The 24,928-nt window shown below is 48.3% G+C and overlaps 1 protein-coding gene across 8 annotated transcripts; it reads left to right on the forward strand.

Moving 5' to 3' along the window:
• The first annotated feature begins 16,056 nt into the window (after nucleotides 1-16,056).
• LOC127205704 (activator of 90 kDa heat shock protein ATPase homolog 2) lies at nucleotides 16,057-24,681 on the forward strand. 8 transcript variants are annotated; one of them, XM_051164963.1, is made up of 10 exons: nucleotides 16,057-16,257; nucleotides 17,121-17,311; nucleotides 20,229-20,314; nucleotides 21,330-21,401; nucleotides 21,831-21,912; nucleotides 22,615-22,703; nucleotides 23,290-23,403; nucleotides 23,745-23,846; nucleotides 24,220-24,271; nucleotides 24,437-24,681. In XM_051164963.1, exons 1-10 carry the CDS (start codon nucleotides 16,178-16,180, stop codon nucleotides 24,574-24,576), a joined length of 1,008 nt encoding a protein of 335 aa, XP_051020920.1. In that variant the 5' UTR covers nucleotides 16,057-16,177; the 3' UTR covers nucleotides 24,577-24,681. The 8 variants fall into 8 exon arrangements, with proteins under 8 accessions (XP_051020920.1, XP_051020922.1, XP_051020917.1 ...); XM_051164965.1 differs by having other exon boundaries at nucleotides 17,121-17,206; nucleotides 24,395-24,681; XM_051164960.1 differs by having other exon boundaries at nucleotides 16,059-16,257; nucleotides 24,395-24,681.
• The last annotated feature ends 247 nt before the right edge of the window (nucleotides 24,682-24,928 follow it).

Here is a 24,928-nt window from a genome sequence, read left to right on the forward strand (position 1 = left end):
GTCCAAGTGGATCAAAGATCTCAACATAAAACCAGAGACACTAAATTGGTTATAAGAAAAAGTAGGGAAAAGCCTGGAACACATTGGCACAGGAGACAACTTCCTGAACAGAACACCAACAGCCCAGGCCTTAAGGTCAACAATTAATAAATGGGACCTCATGAGGCTGAGATGCTTCTGTAAGGCAGGAGACACTGTCAACAGAACAAAGTGACAGCCTACAGACTGGGAAAAGATCTTCACCAGCCCCACATCTGACAAAGGTCTAATATCCAAAATATATAAAGAACTCAAGACATTAAACACCACCAAATAACCCAATCGAGAAATGGGGCTCAGAACTAAACAGAGAATTCTCAACAGAGGAATATTGAATGGCTGAGAAACACTTAAAGAAATGCTCAATCTCCTTAGTCATCAGGGAAATGCAAATCAAAACAACTCTGAGATTCCATCTTACACCCATCAGAATGGCTAAGATCAAAAATTCAAGCGACACCACATGCTGGCGAGGATGTGGGGAGAGAGGAACACTCCTTCATTGCTGGTGGGAATGCAAACTAGTACAACCAATTTGGAAATCTATCTGGCACTATCTCAGAAAACTGGGAATAGGGCTTCCTCAAGACCCAGCTATTCCACTCCTTAGAATAAACCCAGAAGATGCTCCAGCACACAAGAACATTTACTCAACCATGTTCATAGCCAGAACATGGAAACAGCCTAAGTGTCCCTCAGTAGAAGAATGGATAAACAAACTGTGGTACATTACACTATGGAATACTACTCAGCTATTAAAAACAAGGAATTCCCAAAATTTGTGGACAAATGGATTGAACTAGAAATGATCATAATGAGTGAGTTCACCCAGAAGCAAAAAGAGTCAAATGGTATATACTCACTTATATCGAGACACGTACCAGGAAAGTGGGTCAGAGGAGAGGACATCCTATTGGGACTTTAGGTGAGAGAAGCATGAGAGAATGGGGAAATAGAAGAATCCAGAGGGTCCTAGAAACTTACAAGAAGAACATTATGATGGGTGGATCTGGACCCGGGGGTCCTGCTCAAATTATGGCACCATCCCAGGACAATACGTGCAGTAAACTTTGAACCCCTACTCAAATCTAGCTAATGGACAGGCCATTCTCCATAGTTGAGTGGAGAGTGGGATATGACTTTCACACGAACTCTGGTGCCTCATATTTGACCATGTCCCCTGGATGGGGAGACCTGGTGGCACTCAGAGGAAGGACAGCAGGCTACCAAGAAGAGACTTGATACCCTATGAGCATATACAGGGGGAGGAAGTCCCCCTCAGTCACAGTCATAGGGGAGGGGAGTAGGGGGAAAGCGGGAGGGAGGGAGGAATGGGAGGATACAAGGGATGGGATAACAATTGAGATGTAATATGAAGAAATGAATAATATATATAAATAAATAAAAATAAGAATAAAATATAAAAAGAAATTTTTAAAAAGAGGTAAGCATAGAAATAATGGCCTATTAATAAAATTCTTGTTTGTTGAATATGAGTGTTTTGCTTGAATATATGTCTGTGTAACATATATGCTCCTGGTGTCTGTTCAGACAAGAAGGTGAACTGGACTTACAGATGGTTGTGAGGTGCCACATAGGTGCTTGGAATCAAACCTCTCAGTCTTCCTGGAAAAGCAGCCAGTGCTCTTCGTTGCTGAGCCATCTCTCTAGCCCCAAGAAGGAAGAAATAATTGCAAAGTCTTGCTGGAGGAGGCGTGGGTGAAGAGTGCCCACCAGGCAGAGGTTCCAGGACCTGGAGGGAACTGCCCTGTTTGAGCGCTCCAGAGCCCAGAGCTGTGGAGAGGGCAGAGTGCAAACACTGGTGTAGCTCCAGATGTGGGCTGCAAAGGCTGGGCCAGGCCTTGAGTGAGCCTTGCTGAGTAGCAATTGTGTCTGCAAGATGCATAGAACCAGTGAAGTCTGCACTGCACTGAAGAGAACTCTGCTGCTAGGTGCTGGGATCAAACATGTGTACCACTTATACCAGCATCACTATGCCGGCACCACCACCCCAGCACCACCACCCCGGCACCACCACCCCGGCACCATCACCCCGGCACCACCACACCGGCACCATCACACCGGCACCACCACCCCGGCACCATCACAGCGGCACCACCACCCCGGCACCACCACACCGGCACCATCACACCGGCACCACCACCCCGGCACCATCACAGCGGCACCATCACACCGGCACCACCACAGCGGCACCACCACCCCGGCACCACCACACCGGCACCATCACAGCGGCACCACCACAGCGGCACCACCACCCCGGCACCACCACACCGGCACCACCACACCGGCACCATCACACCGGCACCATCACACCGGCACCACCACAGCGGCACCACCACCCCGGCACCACCACACCGGCACCATCACAGCGGCACCACCACACCGGCACCACCACACCGGCACCATCACACCGGCACCACCATCCCAGCACCACCATCCCAGCACCATCACACCAGCACCATTACACCGGCACCACCACACCGGCACCATCACACCGGCACCATCACACCGGCACCACCATCCCAGCACCATCACACCAGCACCATTACACCGGCACCATCACACCAGCACCACCACACCAGCATCATGCCTTATAATTTGAAGCAGAGCCGTTCCTGAACTTAAAGATTCTTCTAGGCTGGCAGGCCATGGAGCCTGGGACCTGCCTGGCTCTGCCTCCCCAGCATCAAAGTCACAGACATGCGCTGCCATGTGCTGCATTTTGTGGGGATGCTGGGACTGGACTGGACGGGGGGAGGGGGGCTCATGGTCACCCAGCAAGCGCTTGACCATCTCCTCACCTCAATGAGCTATCTCTCCAGCCCCTGAGCCACCTTTTAAAATACCTCAAAAAATGGTAGGGCAACAGCATTGAGTTTCTGAGAACCCAAATAGGCCTGGGCCACTAGCCTGGTTTACAAAAAAAAAAAAAAAAAAAAAAGAATTTCCAGCTTGCTTAGGAGGCTGTTTGAAACGTGGGCTTCTTGTAACAGAAATCTTAACTGCATCCTGTCAGAAGCAGTAATGTAAAAGGTGGGGTGGGTGACATGGAAGAAGAGGCATATCTCTCCATTCTGCAGGCAGAGGCGTGGCTGCCCACCATGCACTTGCTGCTGACTTGGTGGCGGAGGCCACGCCCAGGGTTTTCTTACTCAGTTACTGATCCTAACTAGAATGCCTGAGTGGACCCGCTCCTGCAGACTATGGGACTCCGCTGATAGGTAGCCACAGCCCTTGGCCTGGCTGCATCATCTAGGTTACAATTGTCAATTTAGGGGCCTGGAGAGATGGCTTAGTGGTTAAGAGCACTGACTGCTCTTCTAGAAGACCCGGGTTCAATTCCCAGCATCCACATGGCAGCTCACAACTGTCTGTAACCCAAGATATGACACCCTTACACAGACAGAAATGCAGGCAAAAGACCTATGCACTAAAAATAATTATTAAGGGCTGGAGAGATGGCTCAGAGGTTAAGAGCATCACCTGCTCTTCCAGAGGACGGGAGTTCAATTCCCAGCAATCAAGTGGTGGCTCACAACCATCTATAATGAGATTTGGTGCCCTCTTCTGGCCTCCAGGTATAAAGCCGTTATATACATTAAATAAATATTTTAAAAAATAATAATTATTATTAAAAACAAAACAAAACAAAAACAATTGTCAATGTAGGAAACAGTTTGACGATGGTAAGAGAGACAGCGGTGGGCATAAGACAGCATCCAGTAAGCACTTCCTACATGCCTGGAGGCATCTAAGGCTGGGCATCAAATAGTGTTATTCCAAATGGCCACTATTCTCTGTGACAGAATCCCCTGGGCGTGGCTGACGTGCAGCATCACGCGGCACGGATGGCCAGATCTGTGCAGAGGCGCTAGGCTGTGTCTGGTGGGCCGTAGGTGCACGGTTTTGTTTTGTTTGTTTTTTAAAGATTTATTTATTATTATGTATGCAGTGCTGTTTGCACATACACCTGCAGGCCAGAAGAGGGCACCAGATCTCATCATAGATGGTTGTGACCCATCATGTGGTTGCTGGGAATTGACCTCAGGACCTCTGGAAGAGCAGTCAGTGCTCTTAACCGCTGAGCCGTCTCTCCAGCCCAGGTGTACGGTTTTTTGTCCTTCCTTCTGTCTGTGGATGGGAATGTGGACACGCTGGCTGAAGCCCACAGCTACCCTCGCCTCAGCACCTCCTGACGGCTAAAGCACTGCGTAGCAGCCTGGTCACTGCAGCCTGCTGTACACCCATGCCCCTGCGCTGGCAGCTACAGTGGCTAGACAACGGCAGCCTGGTAACAGTTCAAAATCTGCCTGTCACAGGTCGCTCGCAACACGTGGCAGTCACCATGTTGGTTCAGGATCGAGGAGGTGGAGTGTTTGCCCTCTGCCATCTTTAAGGGCAGCCACATGAGTAACCACCATCTTTGTTTTCCAGATATGCTCATCAACCATGTTCACACCCTTACTAAACTCCAAACAGCATCTGTGTTTTACAATGGTTACCTAATTTTGACTTTCACTTTTTTTTGTTTTGTTTTGTTTTGTTTGTTTTTGTTTTTTGAGACAGGTTTTTCTCTGTGTAGCCTTTGCTGTCCTGGACTCCCTTTGTAGACCAGGCTGGCCTTGAACTCACAGCAATCAGCCTGCCTCTGCCTCCCAAGTGCTGGGATTAAAGGTGTGCACCACCACCGCCCGGCTTGACTTTCACTTTTTTCTTTTTTAAAATATATTTTATTAATTTATTCATATTACATCTCAATTGTTATCCCATCCCTTGTATCTTCCCATTCCTCCCTCCCTCCCATTTTCCCCTTACTCCCCTCCCCTATGCCTCTGACTGAGGGGGACCCACCTCCCCTATGCCTCTGACTGAGGGGGACCCTCCTCCCCTATGCCTCTGACTGAGGGGACCCTCCTCCCCTATGCCTCTGACTGAGGGGACCCTCCTCCCCTATGCCTCTGACTGAGGGGACCCTCCTCCCCTATGCCTCTGACTGAGGGGACCCACCTCCCCTATAACTCTGACTGAGGGGACCCACCTCCCCTATGCCTCTGACTGAGGGGGACCCTCCTCCCCTATAACTCTGACTGAGGAGGACCCACCTCCCCTATAACTCTGACTGAGGGGACCCACCTCCCCTATGCCTCTGACTGAGGGGGACCCTCCTCCCCTATAACTCTGACTGAGGAGGACCCACCTCCCCTATAACTCTGACTGAGGGGACCCTCCTCCCCTATGCCTCTGACTGAGGGGACCCACCTCCCCTATAACTCTGACTGAGGAGGACCCACCTCCCCTATAACTCTGACTGAGGGCGACCCTCCTCCCCTATAACTCTGACTGAGGAGGACCCACCTCCCCTATAACTCTGACTGAGGGGATCCACCTCCCCTATGCCTCTGACTGAGGGGGACCCACCTCCCCTATAACTCTGACTGAGGGGACCCACCCGACTTCCATATTTTTTGTTTGTTTGTTTGTTTTTGAGACAGGGTTTCTCTGTGTAGCCTTGGCCATCCTGGACTCACTTTGTAGACCAGGCTGGCCTCGAACTCACAGCGATCCACCTGCCTCTGCCTCCCGAGTGCTGGGATTAAAGGCGTGCGCCACCATGCCCGGCGACTTCCACATTTTTTAAGGTTATGCTTTCCCCCAGATCTGAAATGTTTCAGGTTCTAAGTTCTCTATCTTTACTAAGTAAATGCTGTTTCTCCTGTCACCAGCTGCCCCAGATTCAACTACAGGCTCCCTGGCTGATGGGTTTGACATGGTTTTTAAATTATTCTACAACGTTCTGCTGTGTTAACATTCATTTGTTTATGGTGTTAAAACTTAAATCACTGCCTTAGAAATACGTTTAGCCTTGTTTTCTAAATGTGATGTTATTGATCATACAAAAAATTGTTCTGCTCTCTTTTTGGATTCTGCTTATGTTTTGTTTGTTTGTTTGTTTTGTTTTTGGTTTTTTGGTTTTTCAAGACAGGGTCTCTCTACGTAGCCCTGGCTGTCCTGGACTCGCTTTGTAGACCAGGCTGGCCTCGAACTCACAGCAATCTGCCTGCCTCTGCCTCCCGAGGGCTGGGATTAAAGGCTTGTGCCACCATGCCCGGCTGTGCTTATATTTTTAACACTCTAGCTTAACAGGGATGAAACCTAAAGTCTTACTCTTCAAGTATTAAGATAAACTTTAAACAACGTCTGTCTAAGTATTCTTAAGATAGACAAAACTGCGCTTTCGCTGCCATCTTAACTAAAAGGCTGACGATGTTTCCTAAACCCCCATCCAGGAACTGGTGCAAGTAGTTTTAAAATCTTTAAAACCTGTGAGGAGCCTTCCCGACAGGCTACAGCAGAAACTATGCTCCGGGCCTTGGCCACTACTCCTGAGGGAAGAAAATAGAGGTGTGCCTGCCCCCTCCCACCAGAGTCCAGCCTGAGCCAGGGACCAGTTTCAGATGCAGCCAAAAGGAGACACTTGTCCCACCGCTGCTGCAGCCAGAAGGGAACGCTGGTCCCACAGCCTTGACTCCTGGCAAATTGGCCTATGGATGTCAGAATTCTCACACGCAGTCACTGGAGGTTCAACCAGCACAAGAGCTTTAGAGACTTCAAGCCTTCAAGCTCCTTGACCTGGCGGAGGACAGCTGGCGCTTAGGTTCAGCAGCCTTGCCAAACCCAGGGTAACGCTGCAGGTCTGTTTTAACCTCATGCTCAGGCTACGCAGTCACATGACCAGCTTCTGTCCTGGGAGGCTTCAGGTACCTTCCCAGCCCTCTTCATGTGCAGGAGACCAAACCTTAACTGTCAGGTCTAGATACAGTCTGCCTTGTTATGAGACTTCTTTTTTTTTTTTTTTTTTTTTTTTTTTTTTTTACCATTCTTTTAGCTAAAGGACACTGACTGCTTACAGCAATTTCATCTGTCTTAAAGCTTCCAAGAAGGTGTTTTAAGGTTGATGCATACAAGTTATGAGTGTTAGGTCTAAGAAAGTGTTTTAAGGTTGATACATGCAAGTTAAAAAGAAATTAGAGCCGGGCGTGGTGGCGCACGCCTTTAATCCCAGCACTCGGGAGGCAGAGGCAGGTGGATCGCTGTGAGTTCGAGGCCAGCCTGGTCTACAAAGTGAGTTCAGGATGGCCAAGACTACACAGAGAAACCCTGTCTCAAAAAAACAAAAAACAAAACAACAACAACAACAAAGAAATTAGAAGGCCTACGAATATGTTTTAAGTTGGCAAATGCACGGTATGAAGGTTAACGTGTCTAAAAAGGTGTTTTCCTCATCCTGTTGCCAAGCTATTGTTGGATTAACTGTTCAGAGTGTTGACACTGATCAATAGAGCTCTGATTTATTAATCCAACTATGGTAAAACATTCCACTATATAATCTGCTATTTCCAACCTCAAAATTTTAAATTTCCTTTGGTTTGTCTTTTTCTTTTCTTTCTTTTTCTTTTTCTTTTTTGGTTTTTTTGTTTTGTTTTGTTTTGTTTTGTTTTTAGAGACAGGGTTTCTCTGCGTAGCCTTGGCTGTCCTGGACTCCCTTCGTAGACCAGGCTGGCCTCGAACTCACAGCAATCTGCCTGCCTCTGCCTCCTGAGTGCTGGGATTAAAGGCGTGCGCCGCCGCCGCCGCCGCCGCCGCCGCCGCCCAGCTTGTCTTTTTCTTAAAATGTTTCTCATTGTGCTTAAATTATATACATCTAGTCTTCTGGTCAGACATCTTTCATGATGTTCTGATGGTGGAAATCAAGAGCAAGTGAGCCCTTTTCCTTTCTGCTCTACAGGAGATTTCTGTCCTCCCCTTGCTACTGTTCCACACATGGCAGAAAGGCTTCTGCCGTTCCTAAGCTCACCTCAGAGTATTTGTGCTTTTAACGCAAAGTTCTTATCCCAAGCCTCTGCTGTGCTGCATGTCTGCTGCCTTTTCCTACAATGTGCACATACCTAACAATGTATATATCACTGCAGATTACAAACAGTGATGATGCTAACGTGTCTAAAATTTATCTCCCTTTATGAACTTAAAAGAAGTCTTGAAAGCTACAGAAGTCTACCTCTCAGGTCAATGGAATCCAGACAAGTCCTTCTAATCAACAGCCTAAATTTCTTACTTACCACTTAGAGTGGGATTCCTCCCCCTTTCCCTGGGTTTGGGGCTCCCCTAACTACCTGATTGCCACCTTTCTGCACCCAGCACCAGCTGAATTCTCCCTTCTTAGTCACGTAAAGGCTTCCTTTCTCTGGTTGGAGAGATAGTCGGCCCTCTCCTTATGGGGAGTGGAGGGGACCCAGCCCCAGTCTTAATGACTGAGGCTGGTCCTCGCTGACCTACAACAAGAACAGTCCCCACTGGGTGAGAAGTGACACAGTTGCCCCCCACCCCCACCCCACCCGACCCCTGCCACCCTTTGGCCTCCGAAAATTCCTAGTGCACTAGGTAGGTGACTGTGTCCTTGGGCCAGCTCAGCCTGAGAGCTGTGCTCTTAGTTGCTGTCCAGTCAGCTTAGTTGCTGACGAGTTGGTGAACCAGTGTGTGCACCTGTTTTTTGAGTCACTATCCCTTTCTGGGGACACCCTAATGGATTCCTGGCTTCACCTCCCCATGGGAAGTGTTAGTCACCTGTTCCTCCCAGCACACCTTTGGGATGCTTTCTGGAGAATTTTAAATCCCTACACCCACATTTAGGGCTTCTAAGCTCAGGCACCTCTGCAACCAAACTTAGACAGATCCAAAAATAACCATTTTAATTATTGCCAGCAATTAGGTAAAACGGAAGGAAGTTCCCATGCTCAGACCTTTTCTTTGTTTTCCCAACATTTTCAAGCACTGACAGCATTGTCTCTTCTTTTATTTTCAAGCTTTTTCTCTTTGCTCTCCCAAGAGTTTCAAATGTACACCTACAGGGAACTTTGTCTTCTAGCTGCAGATGTTCTCAGACCCTGGGCAGCCTGTTCCTCCAGAACCTGGCCAACATTTCAGCCTTTTAAACCCACTATCGCTGCCACTTCCTGTCAGCAGGAAGTAGTCAAGATGATTGCTTCACCCCTTATCCATTTATAAAAGGCTGGAATGGTGTGCTCCAAATCCGGGACAAACAGCTCCAGGTTCTTCCAGCATTCCTCGGTCCCTATCTGCTGCAGGACATCGTTGACATCCCCTGCCCTCCACCCTGAACTTTCATGACAGAGTTTTTCCTTCCCCTCCCCCACAGCATCTGGACATTTTGTTGCTATTGCTTTTCCTCTGTCCTTTCTCTCTTACCTACATTTATATACTTTAACTTACCTCATATAAAAACAATCCAATGCTGGGCATGGTGGTGCACGCCTTTAATCCCAGCACTTGGGAGGCAGAGGCAGGCGGATCACTGTGAGTTCGAAGCCAGCCTGGTCTACAGAGTAAATCCAGGACAGCCAGGGCTGTACAGAGAAACCCTGTCTTGAAAAAAACAACAAAACAAAACATCAACAACAAACAAACAATCCAATGTCCTCATCTTTAATTATAGGAAATGGTAGGAATGTTAGGATTCTGCTTAGTCCATCTACCTGTGACGTCACTGCTTACCTGCCACGGGGGCGTGGCCTTGCCCCGTGTATATATAAAAGGACAGACCTTCCTCCCCCCCCCCCCTCTGTTCTCTCTCTCTCTCTCTCTCTCTCTCTCTCTCTCTCTCTCTCTCTCTCTCTCTCTCTCTCTCCTCTCCCTGACTGTCTCTGGGGTACCCCTCCCCCTTTTCTTCTCCCCCCCCCATGCTCACTTAATGAACTTCCTATAATCTAATATCTGTTGCCTGGCATCTCATTCTCTTATTCTCTTTTTATTAAACATAAAAGCATTCCTTCATGGTCCCTGCTTCCAGGCTCTGGCCTCCAGTTTCAGCCTTGGCTTCCTTTTATGAGGGCTTGTAAGCAGCACGGCCAACAGCTGGCCTGAGCACGGCAAACATGGCTCTTACAGGCCTTGCTCTTCTCCCCCATCCCCTCTGCCTCGCTAAAAACTGCATTCTGAAAGCTAGCCGCCAAGGCCGATCCCCAATATTTGGCCACGCGTCCTGTTTGTTGGAAGGGCCCTGCTGTTGAGGTTGCAGCCTTCTCAGTCAGGATAGCCATTCTGAGCTCCCTCCCCCCAGCAGGGCCTCCGGCTCTCTGCCTGACTCCATCCGGACAGTGTCTGTAGACATAGATGCCCTAACCACGCTTGATATATGGCCCTCGGCACAGATCCCTGCTAGCTCTCCCCTCCCTGCGCCCGTGGGATAATCACTGTGTTCCCATCCATATGATAAGGGTGTGCTGCCAAAAGCAAAACAAACATCCTAAAGGTGCCCGATTCCAACCAATTATGAACACCTAACCTGGAGGCCCCAAACCTACTCCCTAAGGGCTGTGTAGCTTTTGCTCTCCCTAAGCTGAACTAGCTCCTGGACTGGTTCCCAGAGCAACTGCTCTCTGTCGTGCTTATGGGGTCCAGGCCGTCAGCACCCAGGGAAGAGGAGAACTGCAATGTGCTCCTGAGGCTGACTACCGAGGTCTAGCTATCAAAGTACTCAAGTCCAGCAATCGAAGGTCCCCTTTGGCTGCCCTCATTAACATGCCCAATCAAAGTTAGACACCTCATCCTAACACGAGGTTTCCCATTTTACCTTTATAAACTGCCATTTGCCTACGGGGCCACATCTGTCTCCTTTCTATTCAGAAGTAGGCCTTTGGTCATTCTCCCACACCTAACCCCTTGCCCTGACAAACATCCCTCATCCCTCCTCCCTCTCTTGTTTTTTGTTGGTTGGTTTTGTTTTGTTTTTTAATGATTTATTTTTATTATGTTTGTGTGTGTGTGCCTACCCACCAGAAGAGGGCACCAGATCTCATTATAGATGGTGGGTCATGTGGCTGCTGGGAATTGAACTCAGGACCTCTGGAAGAGCAGACGGTGCTCTTAACCTCTGAGCCATCTCTCCAGCTCCCTTCCTCCCTCTTTTTTGTGCCCTTCTCCCTCTCCCTCATCTTTTATCTCCTATCTTTGTTTCTTATTCCCTACTCTTGGTCCCTCTGGGGCAAATAAATCTCCTTTGTATTGAAAACTTGGTCCCTGGGGTATCTTGTGCCGATGATACCAGTCTCTTCACAAACTGTAAGCCAAATAAATGCCCTCCTTCCTAAGCTGGTGTAGTGTCCATCACAGAAAGCAGACCGGGAGTTCAGCATGCAGCATAGGCTGGTTGGTGTTGGTTTTAAACTGTTTCACTTTGTCTTTTTTCTTTTTCTTTTCCCAGGACAGGGTCTCTCTGTGTGGGCCTGACTGTCCTGGAACTCATACTATAGACCAGGCTGGCCTCAAACTCAAGAGGTCTGCCTCCCAAATGCGAGGCGTGCGCCACCATGTCCGGCTTTACTTTGTGTTTTTTACAAGTGGTGCACTCAGTACTGTCTGAGACTTCATTTATTCTGGAGGAGGGGACGCTGCTGGCGGCCCGGTGGTCAGGCAGCAATGGTAGAACTGCCTTTACAGCTGGCTGAGGCCTCCTCCACCTCTGCCAATCGCTGCTGACCACCCAGCACCACTGCGCCTGCGTCTCCCCAGGCCCGCCTACCAGCGGGTTTCTGATGTCTGCCAGTCTCCGCTGCTGTGCTTGGCAACAGGGGCTCAAACAAGGAGCTGTAACACTTGGTACCATCCTTGGCTTGTGGAGCTCCTGAGCCCCCACTGCCATCTGAGACCTGCAGTCTCACAGCTAAGCCATGACACCCTATGGAAAACTCAGTTTCCACCCCATACCCTTGAGGGGCCGGGAACCTAACCTAGCACCCTTGGCCTTGGGCCTCACGCTAAATTGCCCTATCCACCCCTGAGCTGAGCCCCTGGACCAGCCCGCAAGACATGGGACCCAGGACATCCACCTGCCGGATACAGAGCAACAATGGCTCAGTGGTAAAGAGCACTGGCTGCCCCTTCAGAGAACTCAGGTTCAATTCCCAGCACGCACATGGTGCCTCACAACCATCTGTAACTCCAGTTTCTGGGGGATTTGATGCCCTCTGAGTGCACCATGTTTGCGTCTGGTGCATAGACATACATGCAGGAAAACAACCACCTATATAAATTGGGGGGTGGGGCGGAATTGATGGCCAGTGAGGTACTCAGCTCATAAAGAGGGATGCTTGCTTCAAAACCTGACAAATTTCAGCTCCAGAACCCACATCCTAGAAGTGGGTCGGCAATCTGTCTCCTGCTCATCACACCGACACACGTCCAAAGAGGGTATATATAAAAAACGATGTTTCCTACCTCCTAGGCAGACTTCATAGTTTATTGAAAGGTAGAAATACACAACTGTTGAGAAACATTTATCCAGTCACACTAAACCTCCTTACATTCTAAGGAGCGTACAATTATTAGTCACCTTTATTTACAAAAAGGGAAGCAACGTAGTTGGCTAACATTCTGATACCATGGCATTTTTTTTTCTTCTTCTTTAGCCCAAATGCCGGAAAGACTAATTGAGGAGTGACTTGATGCAGGGAAGACATACAGGCTGATGACTTAGCTTTGTTCCCTCATTTCTGTCAGTAGATGCTAACTTGCCAATACCTCTAACTGCACGGCTGCATGTGGACATGCCACGTGAGATGTTGCAGGAGCCGTGAAGTGCAAACTCCAGGCTTCTGGACAGGAGTGGCTCATCAAAGGAGCCTCTAGATGGCAAAATGTCAATGTACATACAATAAAAATCTTTTAAAAAGAAACAACAACAACAACAAAAATCAAACCAGATTTGTCTGGTTTTCCGGGTCGTGGGGGTTGTAGGGACTGGTAATGAGGTGGCTGAGTGGATGAAGGCGCTTGACACCGAACCTGGTACTCTGAGCTCGGCCTCTGGGACCCACATGTTGGAAGGTGAGGACAGATGCCAGAGGACTGTTTTCTGACCTCTACACTCACGACCTCAAATGTAAATGATACATGTTTTTATTTTAAAATCATGTTATGTATGTGGGTGTCTTGTCTGCATGTAGGTCTACACACCCCGTGCATGCCTGGTACCCAAGGAGGACAGGAGCAGTTTTGGATTCTCTGAGACTGGAGTTCCAGACTGTTGTGAGCTGCCATGTGGATGCAGGAATCCAGGCCCTCTGGAAGAGGTAACCACTGAGCCTAATAAAACTAATAAACACTGTTTTAAAAAAGGGAATGGGCTGGGCCAGGTGGTGCACACCTGTAATCCCAGCACTTGGGAGGCAGGGGCAGGCGGATCTTCATTGGTTCAAGGCCAGCCTGGTTTACAAAGGGAGTCCCGGATAGCCAAGGCTATACAAAGAAACTCTGTCTTCGGACCTGCTCCCCTGCCCCCCAAAAACAAACAAACAAACAAACAAAAACAAATAAAAAGGGAATAGAAAAGAAAGATGCCTGGCATTCTGCTCTTGTCTCTGCATTCACAGGCACAGGCACTTACTGGGACTGCACACCTATGTAGAAAACTCATACAACCTGTCATTATTTTCAAAACAACATATCAAATTCACTCTCTTGTCAGAAATGTAGTTACTCTTTTCACACCAGTAATTAAAAAACAACTCTAGCTTATATACATTATACACGTGTAAGCCCAATGACGTTATTCCATCCCTAGGGTCGACAGGGAACTGAGGCTGAGAAGCTGTCCTCTGAGCTCCACACCCAAGCTGTGGCCTGTGGGTGAGTGCCAGCAAGCACACAAGCATAAGCATGAGAAGATCTAAATCAAGCTCACCTTCTGCATAAGAACAGCAAGAACGCCTGGACAGTCTGCTTACACAAAACCATTACAGTTTGAGGACACTTCTTCCTCTGCGTCTGGTCATCTCCACTCTTCATGTCAAGAAAACATCCTCCTCATTGCAAATCTGCAGTCCAGCTGGGCTGGACCTCATCGCTTTGATCCACGGTCTTCAGGCTCACTGCCATGTAAGCATTTTCTTTTTCCCTTCTTTATTTCAGTTTTTGTTTGTTTTGTTTTGTTTTTGTTTTTGTTTTTCAGAGACAGGGGTTCTCTGTGTAGCCTTGGCTGTCCTGGACTCACTTTGTAGACCAGGCTGGCCTCGAACTCACAGCGATTCACCTGCCTCTGCCTCCTGAGTGCTGGGACTAAAGGTGTGCGCCACCATCCCCTGCCCAAGGATTTTCTTTTTCATCATTTTACCGGTTTCTTGAAAATTAAGGAAAGCTTCAATTAACTCTGGACAATCTCTTTGTACACTAGGTATTAGCCCGGTGCATTTTCCACTACAGTTCTCTCCAGGTCTGTCTTTCCCACTTTTTACTCTTTCTGCTACTTTGCAATGTAGGTTTTTTTGGGGGGAGGGATGGGGTGAGAGGGGGGCTTCAAGACAGGGTTTCTCTATGTAATAGTTTTGTCTGTCCTGGAACTCTCTCTAGACCAGGCTGTCCTGGAACTCACAACCATCCACCTGCCTCTGTCTCCCGAGTGTGGGACTACAGGTGTGTGCCACTGTGGCTGGCTTCTTCTTCTTCTTCTTCTTCTTCTTCTTCTTCTTCTTCTTCTTCTTCTTCTTCTTCTTCTTCTTCTTTTTTCTTCTTCTTCTTCTTCCATTCCTCCTCCTCCTCCTCCTCCTTTTTTTTGGGGGAGGGGTTGGTGAGGGTGGGGGTAGGTTTCCCTGACTGAGAATTCAATGTAGTTTTATTGGAGGCCATTTTTTTAAAAAAGAGAGATTTATTTATTATGTATACAGTGTTCTGTCTGCATGTACAAAGGGCACCAGATCTCTTTACAGATGGTTGTGAGCCACCATGTGGTTGCTGGGAATCGAACTCAGGACCTTTGGAAGGACAGCCTGTGCTCTTAACTTCTGAGCCATCTCTCCAGCGCAATTGGAGGCCATTTTTTTAAAATGGCAGATGTGAAGAGAGCCTTAGGGCCGTCCAACGGTCTCTGTACCTCCAGCTAGTCACAATTGAGGGCCTACATTTACATTCTAGTAAATTATTTCCGCTGGGATCAGTTCTTGTACAGTTTTTTCATCTTAGAGATTGTAGCAGCTTCTACCCTCAGAAATCTTATTTTCTGTCGGGTTCAAATCTTTGTTGCTAATGTTTTCTGAGACAGGGTTTCTCTGTGTAGCCCGAGCTATTCCAGAACTCACTCTGTAACCAGGCTGGCCTCAAAGTGGTCTGCCTCTGCCTCCTGAGTGCTGGCACTAAAGGAGTGTTTTATCAGCTGTGCCTTTGGTAGGATCGATGAACTCACAATGCCACTTTGGTTTGGGGTCATACTGAAATGCAATCTCCCCAATAAGTACCAATGGCCCTTCAGCTTGTTTCGCAGACAAGGAGACCACTGATGGGCGTGGGCACAGAACAGCCAGGTCCTCCCCGACCTTTTTTTTTTTTGTCCTTAACAAATCGCCTAAGTAACGTTTCCAGATGGTTGTTTCAGTTTTTGCTAGAAAGTGAAAAACGGTGAAAAGAATTAATAAACCTTTATTGTTATTGTATCAATCCCACGCGCTTGCAAGCTCAACCTTTGACTGTCTCTACAGGAGGATTGTGTGAATAAAGTATCCTTCCAGTGACCCGGCGCTGGGGCTCGTGTTGCTTTGCTCAGAGACGAGGCTAGCTCGCGGGCCTTTTCAGCAGAGGGAAACCGGCGCTAGAGCGAGCCCTGGGCGTGGTCCGGGACCTTCGCGCAGGCCAGGAGTCCGACGAGGCTGTATACCCTGCAGCTAGCCGGTGCAGGGAGGAGGGTGAGGCCGGGGCGGGGCGAAGGGAGGAGCCGGCGCTAGGAGGCGTGGCACGTCGGAGGAGTACCAGAGTCCGGGGCGGGGGTCTTAGGGCCGAGGGGCGGGGCGAAGGGAGGAGCCGGCGCTAGGAGGCGCTGCCATGAGGCGTGACCCGAGTGGGGGGCGTACCAGGGTCTGGGACGGGCATCTGGGGCGGGATCTTAAGGTCGAGGGGCGGGGCGGGGCGGGCATCGAGGGCGGGGCGGGGCGGGCCGCTGCCGGAGGGCCCGGGGCGGGGACTTCTGGCACTTTCTGGGAGCTGCGGGCGCCTGACAGACCTTCAGGCCGGAAGCCCGCGCTCACCCGCTTCCAGGGCCCTCGTCGTCTGCGCCGCCATGGCCAAATGGGGCCAGGGGGACCCGCGCTGGATCGTGGAGGAGCGGGAGGACGGGACCAACGTGAACAACTGGCACTGGTGCGGCGGGCGGGGCGGCGGGCGGGCGGGCGAGCTCCTGGGGGGTGCCGCGCGGCGCCGCAGCACGTCGGCCCGTGGCGGGAGACGGTTCCTAACTGCCCTAGCCTTCCGGCTTCAGGCTCCTCCTGAAAGTTGGACCGAGCCCCGTGAGGGACTTCTGCCTCACCCGCTACCCGGCCGCCCCTCACCGGGCCCTCCTTGGGCTTGAGCTGCGTAGTGCGCGTGCGTGTGCCGAGCGTGTGCAGTTGGAAGGGCAGGGACTTGGATCTCACTCTCTTTGCTTTGTCCCAGTTTGCACTAGTTACCCACCCCCTTTGTGTCTCTGGAATACCGGGAGACGTCCGCCTCTCCGGTGGGCGTTGGGGGAAGCTGAGGCATTCCCAGGACGAGCCCAATCCGCACCCGTGAGATGACTTGGTGGTCCTGAAAGAATGATCTCCAGTGTTCTAGGCTGGGTTCCGTGGCTAGGACACTGATTTCTCAAGCCATTCTCTGTCCCCTCACGAGGGAACATTAGGAAGAGTGCTTAAGATAAGTCAAATATGGAAATGCTCAATAATCGACATTGTGATTAAGGTTATTTAACGATTACCACCATTATAGATGGCCTCAGCTTAGCCCATCCATTTCCTGTGGTCGAGATTGTTGGTCCCTCCTCCCCGGGGCCATTGCTTTTTTTAATTATCCATTATTATATGGTGAATAATAGTTTCTTAAACTGGGCAACAGGCTTAGCCTATACCTAGTTGAAACCAAGCACATTTGCGAGTACCAGGGCTCACCTGGTCTGAATCTAGATGGCATCCTGCCTGGCAGATGGAGACCGGCTGGGCCATTCACCTGTGCTTTCTGTTATCTGGCAGGACAGAGCGGGATGCCACCATTTGGTCCAAGGGGAAGCTCCGTGAGCTCCTGGTTGGCATTGCTGTGGAGAATGAGGCTGGCCGAGGTGAGATCAGTGAGTTGAAGCAGGTGGAAGGTGAGGCTTCTTGTAGCAGCCGCAAAGGGAAGCTCATTTTCTTCTATGAGTGGAGCATCAAGCTGGCCTGGAAAGGTAATGGGATTCCTGGCAGGAGGCAGGTTGGGGACACTCTTGGGTATATAGTCTTTCCATTTAGTTAGTTAGCAGTAGTAGTAGTAGTTGGTGTTAGGCACTTGGAGTGGATTCTGAGGCTGCACGTCTCCCCAGCACCCTAGATGCTTGAAGGACAGCGTTCTACCAGCTGAACCCTTTATTACCAGCATCTGTGACGAGGGCCTTGCGGAGCTGCTGCCTGGAGTGCCCTTCTCCAGATGCCTGCTTCCCTCAAATTATTTAAGATCTTACGTAAATCATGTGCACGCACTCGCATCCCACAGCATGTGTAGAAGCCAGAGGCAGCGTACAGGACTCAGTTTACCATGTGGTAGCAAGCGTTTTTACACTCTGCACCACCCTGCTAGCCCACCCTTGGGCCTTTTTGTTTTTTGAGACAGGGTTTCCCTGTGTGGCCCTGGCTGTCCTGGACTCGCGTTGTAGACCAGGCTGGCCATAAACTCACTGCAATCCACCTGCTCTTTTAAAAAATTTATGTATGCGTATGATGTGTGTGTGTGTGTGTGTGTGTGTGTGTGTGTCATGGTGGGTTTGTGAGGTTCAAGGACACAGGAATTGAATGCAAGTCCCTAGGTATCTAGCAGGCTTACCCATTGAGCTATCTTGCCAGCCCTCCCTTGGAGTCTTCATCCAAAGTTTTGGTTCTGTGGGTTTACTCTGGACAGTTCATATGTAGAATCCTATCATATGTAAAGTCCCCTGGCTGCTTTCATTTTATGTTTTCATTCCATGCCATACCATGTCTTAATTTTATATGCTTTTTAAAATATGCATTTATCTAAGTTTTCTTGTCTTTGCAAAATCCTCCTGTGGCTTGGTTCTTGTTGATGTGACCAAGGCTCAGACACAGGGAAATGGAGGGGGCAAGAAGGGAGAGCTGGTTATGGAAGACTGTATTGTGGTAAAATTTGGGTCCCTGCCTTTGAGTTGGCTGCTTTCTGTGTAGTTTGTGTTAGAGAGAAGCTCACTAAGCTGGCTTTGGCCTTTGAATCAGGGAGGTATTCAAACATCAAAGCAGTCCCATAAAATTCCCTGCAAGTTAAGGCTAGCCTGAGCTACATAAAAAACTCCTGCTGCCCCTTACCCTCCCAAAAAGCCAAGAGCTTGGGATGTAGCTCAGCATACAAATGTTTGCCTAGTGTGTAGGAAACTCTAGGTTAGCTTTTAAGTTACATGCATGCATTTGCACACTTGCTCACCTGCATACACACATGTACTCACTCCTCACCCCTGACTATGAACAGGCCCCTCCAGTTGGAAGTTGACCTCACTAGCTTTCTTTGTGGCTGCTGCTGGCTAGATTGTAGCAGGACTCTGGAGAAGGAACCTGTGGCCTGTGTCTCTTTATTTCCCTTGGTGCAAACAACCACTTTTTTGCATGACAAGAAGGCTGCCCTTCCAGAAAATAGGCCCAGGAGGGAAAGAAACATCTTTCTTCCTGCCATGCTGCTATGGAAACAGTCTTTGGGGCAGCATCAAGCATCTCCACAGTGCCTTCATGGAACTGGATCTGCCAATTGGTGTTCCTGTTTTTATTTGTGAGATAAGGCCTTGCAGCCCAAAGTAGGCATAAAGCCACATAACCAGTGTCCCAAGAACCCATCAGCTTTATTCCACCTCTTTTCTTCTTCTCTTCTTCATCCTTCTTCTTTCATCCTCCTCCTTCTGTTTTTCAAGACATAGCTTCTGTGTAGCCTTGACTGTCCTGGACTCCCTTTGTCCACCAGGCTGCCCTCGAACTCATGGCGGTCGGCCTGCCTCTGCCTCCCGAGTGCTGGGATTAAAGGTGTGGGCCATCACTTATTCCACTTCTTGGCATCTCAAGTTACAGAGGTGGATGGGGGCATCCAGGGCTGACCTTTGCACTTCAGCATTTCTGTCTCCTACACCCACTCTTTCAGAGAATCTAGTCAGGGTAGTACTTCCTGTGCTCTCTCTCCCAGCTGGGGAGAGCACCTCTGGTATTAGGTTTTGCCAGCGTGTGTTTGCTAACGCTGATTTAAGTGGATTGCATGTGCCAGGAGTTGGTCTGCTCTCATAGATGAGGCCCATGCCTGAGGGCTTTGTCCTCCAGGAGATGAATGTGTGTTGTATTTTGAAAAATACACGCGCACTCCAGACCCAGAAGGTATGGATTCTGAACCAACAAATGAGAACAAAAGCTCCAGGCATTTGAAGCTGTTCCATATATGGTCTGGCCGTCAGGAGATCAGTCACTCCCAATGTCCATGTGACATAAACTCTACTCATAAGGGGTTGGAGGGCAGACTGCTGTGGGTGGCGGAACCCTTTCTAACCGTATTTTATGGCAATGAAATAAATGCCTTTAGATTATGCCTGAGTGTCTCAGTGTGGATGCTTCTGTGCATTGTTCCAGTTGTATGGCCCTGCCTGTAAGCAGAACTATATGAAGTACTCGCCCTGACCTCCGATGAGTATAATAAAAGAATGATGTGCCATGAAAACAGGAGGACATCTCTAGGTAGGACCAGGAGTTGGCTGCAAGGGCTTTTGCCCCACTGTGTCCTTGAGGACATTGAAGCTTTAGTCTTGGAAGAAATCCAACTTTTCCAACTCCACACAGTCTTTGCCAAGCCACAGCTTTTGAGGCTTTCCATGGTCAGAGCTCATGGCCCCTCCCGTGCCTTCTCCCCTCAAGATAGCCCTTCTGCTTTGGCCAGGTGAAGAGCACTGGGAGACAAGAGGAATGGCTGACAGCTTGTGTACCATGGGCTGTGGACCACGTTGTCTTGGCTGTTGACTAATGTGGCCACACCCTGTAAGGGGAGTGGAGCCACATATGGGCTATTCATTTAGGCAGAGGACTTTTTGCATAAAACCAGTGACTTAACTGCACCGGTTTTGCTCATTTTAGGTACAGTTAAAGAATCTGGTGCAAAGCACAAGGGACTGATTGAAATACCCAGCCTTTCTGAAGAAAGTGAAGCTAGTGACACTGAGGTATCTGCTGACGCTCTCCTTTTCTCTAGTCAAACTTTGCCTAATAGGTGTTGGGCATTTGCAAACTGTTCATTAGGTGGTAGTTGTGAATTGTGGGGGTTGTTGGCCACTGTACTATGGGGTGTGAGAGGTGGAGCAGAGGTGCAGGGAAAGGAGAAAGCCTGAGGCGGCTTTAGACTTGCAGGACCAGGTGTGGTACTGGGCAGGGACTGAAAGCAGTGTAGGTCTTTAGTCTGTGCTGTTCAGTCTTCAGGGGTGTAGAGGTTGAAGATGTCAAGGCATGTGCTGTTAAGTGCTCAGGCCATTTGCATGGTTTGCCAAGTGTGGCTTGTTTCCCTTAATAGACAGGGACAGTTCTCAGCCAGTACTGTTCAGTATAAATACCACATAATGCAATTTAAATTTCTCTAGTAGCCACATTAAAAGCCAGATAAAATAATGGAAAATTTTTAATTCACGTGAGAGTAAATATGACTTTAACATATAATTAAATTGTTGATGAGGTATTTTTACTTTTTTATTGGTATTAAGACTTTGGAATCTTGTGTGTTTACAGCATAGCTCAGCTCAGACCATGTACCCCATAAATGCTCAGCCACAGGTGAATAGTAGCTGCCATACCAGAAAGTCACAAGCAATTTAACTTCTGTACTTACAGTTTCAAAGGCAAATTAAATGCTTCATCTTCTGTTCAGTCCATTCACAACATGGCGACCAGCACTGGCATCAGAAAAGACTTAGGCTGGGCAGTGGTGGCGCACACTTTTAATCCCAGCACTCAGGAGGCAGAGGCAGGTGGATCACTGTGAGTTCAAGGCCAGCCTGGTCTACAAAGTGAGTCCAGGACAGCCAAGGATACACAGAGAAACCCTGTCTCAAAAAGCCAAAACAAACAAACAAACAAACCCAAATAACAACAACAAAAGACTTAGATCCTCTACAACTGTGAAGCAGCCTACATTTCTTTTACCACTTCCTCTGCCATCCACAGTTAGGTTCTTATTTTTATTTGTAGGTGAACGTGAGTAAGAAGAAAGGAGATGGGGACACATTGAAGGATCTTATGAGGACTACAGGCACCGCCAAGGTCAGGGAGGCCCTTGGAGAGTACCTGAAGGCACTTAAGACAGGTAAAGAAGGCATCCCTTGTGAGCCATGGGGTCCCTTGGTATATTACCCCAGTTACGCTCCACACAGGGCGGATTCCCAAGTGAGGCTCCTAAAACACCTTCAGACTGCAGAAGTTATAGTCTGGGTGTGAAAAGCTAGTTGTGGGTAAGACCAGTTTGCCAGTTGTCAGTAGTTTCCTGAGCCTAGGCGTGGTGGCACACTTAACAGTCCCAGGACTTGGGAAGCCTGTTTGAGGCTAGCCTAGGTTACATAGTAAGACCCTGCTCAAAAGAAAACAAACAAACAAAAACAAAACAACAACAACAACAAAAAAAACCAACAAAAACCACATACCCTCACCCCCAGAACGGAAAAGGTTTTGTTTAATGTCTGTCTTCCCTGCTAGACTAAATGTTCCATGAGGGCATGGAAGGTGTCTCTCTTATTACTGCTGTATCTCCAGCATCTAGCACAATGCCTGACACATAGTAGGTGCTTAATATTTGCTGAGTGAATGAACGTATGGATGAAAGTGACCACAGATATTACAGGTATTGATAACACCTAGAAGCTGGGCGTGGTGGCGCACGCCTTTAATCCCAGCACTCGGGAGGCAGAGGCAGGTGGATCGCTGTGAGTTCGAGGCCAGCCTAGGCTACAAAGCGAGTCCAGGACAGCCAAGGCTACATAGAGAAACCCTGTCTCAAAAAATTAAAAAAATAAAAAAGATAACACCTAGATAACCTATATACTGTATGGAAGTGAATCTATTGTCATTTTCCCAAATTAGAGGTGACAGCTGGGTGGAGTAGCCAACAGAGCTTTTTCTGCAACTTATCCTTAAAGCTGGCTTATTGAGTGTCCAGGTATTGGCATGCACAGGCTTGGGGCCACCACTCTTCTGTAAGTCCTCCCAGCCATGAAGACTGAATGAGAGTAAGCCTTGTGAGGGTGGTGAAGCAGAGAGGAGTGTCACAGCTTTTAGTAGTTAATCATGTACACCACAACTATTTAGAAAAGAACGTGTGAGAAATTGGCATTTTAAAGGAGTGTGGTAAAGCAAGGCATTAGAAAAAAGAATAAAAGGTTTTTGCTAATAAGCATCCAGCAATATATTTAAAAAGTTACTTTATAAATGCCACGTTAGATAAAAGGAAGTATATTAATAAAATCTTCCTATTTCCTTATAGAATTTACAACAGGAATGATTTTACCAACAAAAGCTGTAGCAACCAAGGAACTGACTGTTCAGAGGAAACTGACTGAAAACACACTGCAGGTATGAACCTGGGTGGATGAAGTGAGGGAGGGTACCCTTAATTAGTTTCCACACCTTTTGATGAACTTGGGTTGGGTTTTGTGCAATTTTTTTTGCTTTCTGGGCTGGTGCCTGTTGGGCATTCTCCCTACCAGGCCTCCCCTCTAGCCTGAGATTTAATTCTTGATGGATGAGAACACTAAACAGGCCTTGCTGAAATACTGGACTTCACCAATTGTTCTACAGTCATTGGTTGATAGACTAGCCTTAGACTCATGGTGATCCTCCTGCCTCATTAGACTTCTGACGGCTGGGAGTAGAGCCATTATACCTAGCAAAAGCCAGCAACTTGGAGAGACACATTGTGATGCATATGTGTAATTAATACACATTAGTTTTAGGTTTAGGTCATGTTCTGGGTCCCTATGTACAGGCCCAACCGCAATCAGAGGTATTTAGCTATAGACAGGAAGGGGATGGAGGTAAAGTGCTTATAGGAACAAGCTGTTTCCACAGTAAAGGCTAGCGCTGGTGGAGCCATGCTGCTCTCATCCTGTCAGTGTCTGTCGGTCTGCTCAGCATCCTCTTGAGTGTCTCTCATCTTAAGATGCAGGCTTCCTCAGTGGCCCTGGGTGTGAGGATTCCCACAGTGGCTTTGCACTTGACGGAGCTGTTTGACGCGACAGTGGAGCAGCTGTACAGCATCTTCACTGTGAAAGAAGTAAGCAATGCCCTTGGCTGCTCTAGCAGACACGGTTTGGCGATACATCGCAGACAAGAGGCTGCTTTTCATGGAAGCGCTTCAAGGATTCTGATGTGAACCATTTGAAGGGACAATGATGGGCACATTTGGTGGCCTGTGTCAGCAGTTGGGGCACATTGTAGCTTTTCCTCTTCCAGAGAGAAGAGAGCTTTGTGTTTCAGTTCTTGTTCACAAAGCTATCATGTCCAACAAAATTAAACCAAAACCCAATATCATTGCCATGTAAGCTCCTGGTGTGCTGCTCACCACACACAGGGTGACGCATGTACTGGAATAATGTGTGTGTTTTGTTTGGCTAGTTGGTGCAAAAATTTTCCAAATCTCCTGCTGTATTAGAAGCTGAAAAGGGAGGGAAATTCCAGATGTTTGATGGGAATATCACTGGAGAGTATGTGGAGCTGGTAAGTCCAAGGCTACGGTGGTGAGCTGGGAAACTTATTTTAGAGGTTTTGATTACGTCAGTCTAAAATTCTTCAATAAGGCTCACTGTAGAACAAAAGAAAATGTTATATGCGGTGTTTTAATTGGTAAAGGCTAAGCCTTAATAGTAATTGTGCAGAAAACAGCAGCTTAACTTTTCCTGTGTGCCTCAAACTGTAGCCTCCAGGTCAGTCCTGTCCTTGGTAGTAATGCTGTCAAGGATGTCAGAGCCCTGGTGTGTGAGCTAGATGACAGGATGGTATGCTGCTCATTGGTTCCAGTACTTAGTTTACCTTGGAGAGGGTTAGTTTCTTCTGTTGTAAACCGTTTTCAGTGAAGTGTCTTTGCTTTCAGTTAACAAACAGGAAGATCATCATGAAGTGGAGATGTAGGAACTGGCCAGAAGGTATGTTACTGTTATATGCAGTTTATATATGGAAGCCAGCAAACTAAAGCTGGCATAAACAGGTTCCTGATGTCAAAATAATTTGTTTGGTTTGTTTTGTTTGGTCCCCCCCCCCCCCAGCAGAACACTATGCAACAGTTGCATTGAATTTTGTGCCTGCTCCAGGGCAAACGGAATTAAAATTGGACTGTAAAGGAGTTCCTGTCTGTAAAGAAGAGAATATGACAATCTGTTGGCAGAAGCAGCACTTTGAAGAAATAAAAGGTTTACTTCAGCTCACCACTGAGAATGCTTTAATGAATTAGGTTTTATAAGGACTTTTTTTTTCTTTTCCAAGACAGAGTTTCTCTGTTACACAAAGCCCTGGCTGTCCTAGAGCTCACAGAAATCCACCTGCCTCTGCCTCTGTGCTGGGATTAAAGGTGTGTGCCACCACTGCCCGGCAAGGGCATTTCTTTTGTAAGCAGAAACCTGTCCCATTTACTTACCTCTTCCTTAGGAAGTCCCCTCCCAAGGCCCTTATTTTATATTGGCTGAAAATCATGAAAGTACATAATTATAAAGCTTCGCTTGAAGCATTCTAAACTTGACACTGAGTGAAATCAGGTGTCATCTCACCTTCCATGGGGAAGAAGGTGAGGTCCAGATCCCCACACT

The sequence above is a fragment of the Acomys russatus genome, chromosome 22 (genome assembly GCF_903995435.1).
Source record: "Acomys russatus chromosome 22, mAcoRus1.1, whole genome shotgun sequence".
Taxonomy (NCBI): domain Eukaryota; kingdom Metazoa; phylum Chordata; class Mammalia; order Rodentia; family Muridae; genus Acomys; species Acomys russatus.

Excerpts from the sequence above, each read along its gene's own strand:
- LOC127205704 (XM_051164960.1), top strand. The coding sequence starts at position 16,178 with ATGGCCAAATGGGGCCAGGGGGACCCGCGCTGGATCGTGGAGGAGCGG. Across the intron at positions 23,847-24,219 it reads CTGGAGAGTATGTGGAGCTG|TTAACAAACAGGAAGATCAT; the intron begins GTAAGTCCAAGG and ends CTTTGCTTTCAG. Across the intron at positions 24,272-24,394 it reads ATGTAGGAACTGGCCAGAAG|AACACTATGCAACAGTTGCA; the intron begins GTATGTTACTGT and ends CCCCCCCAGCAG.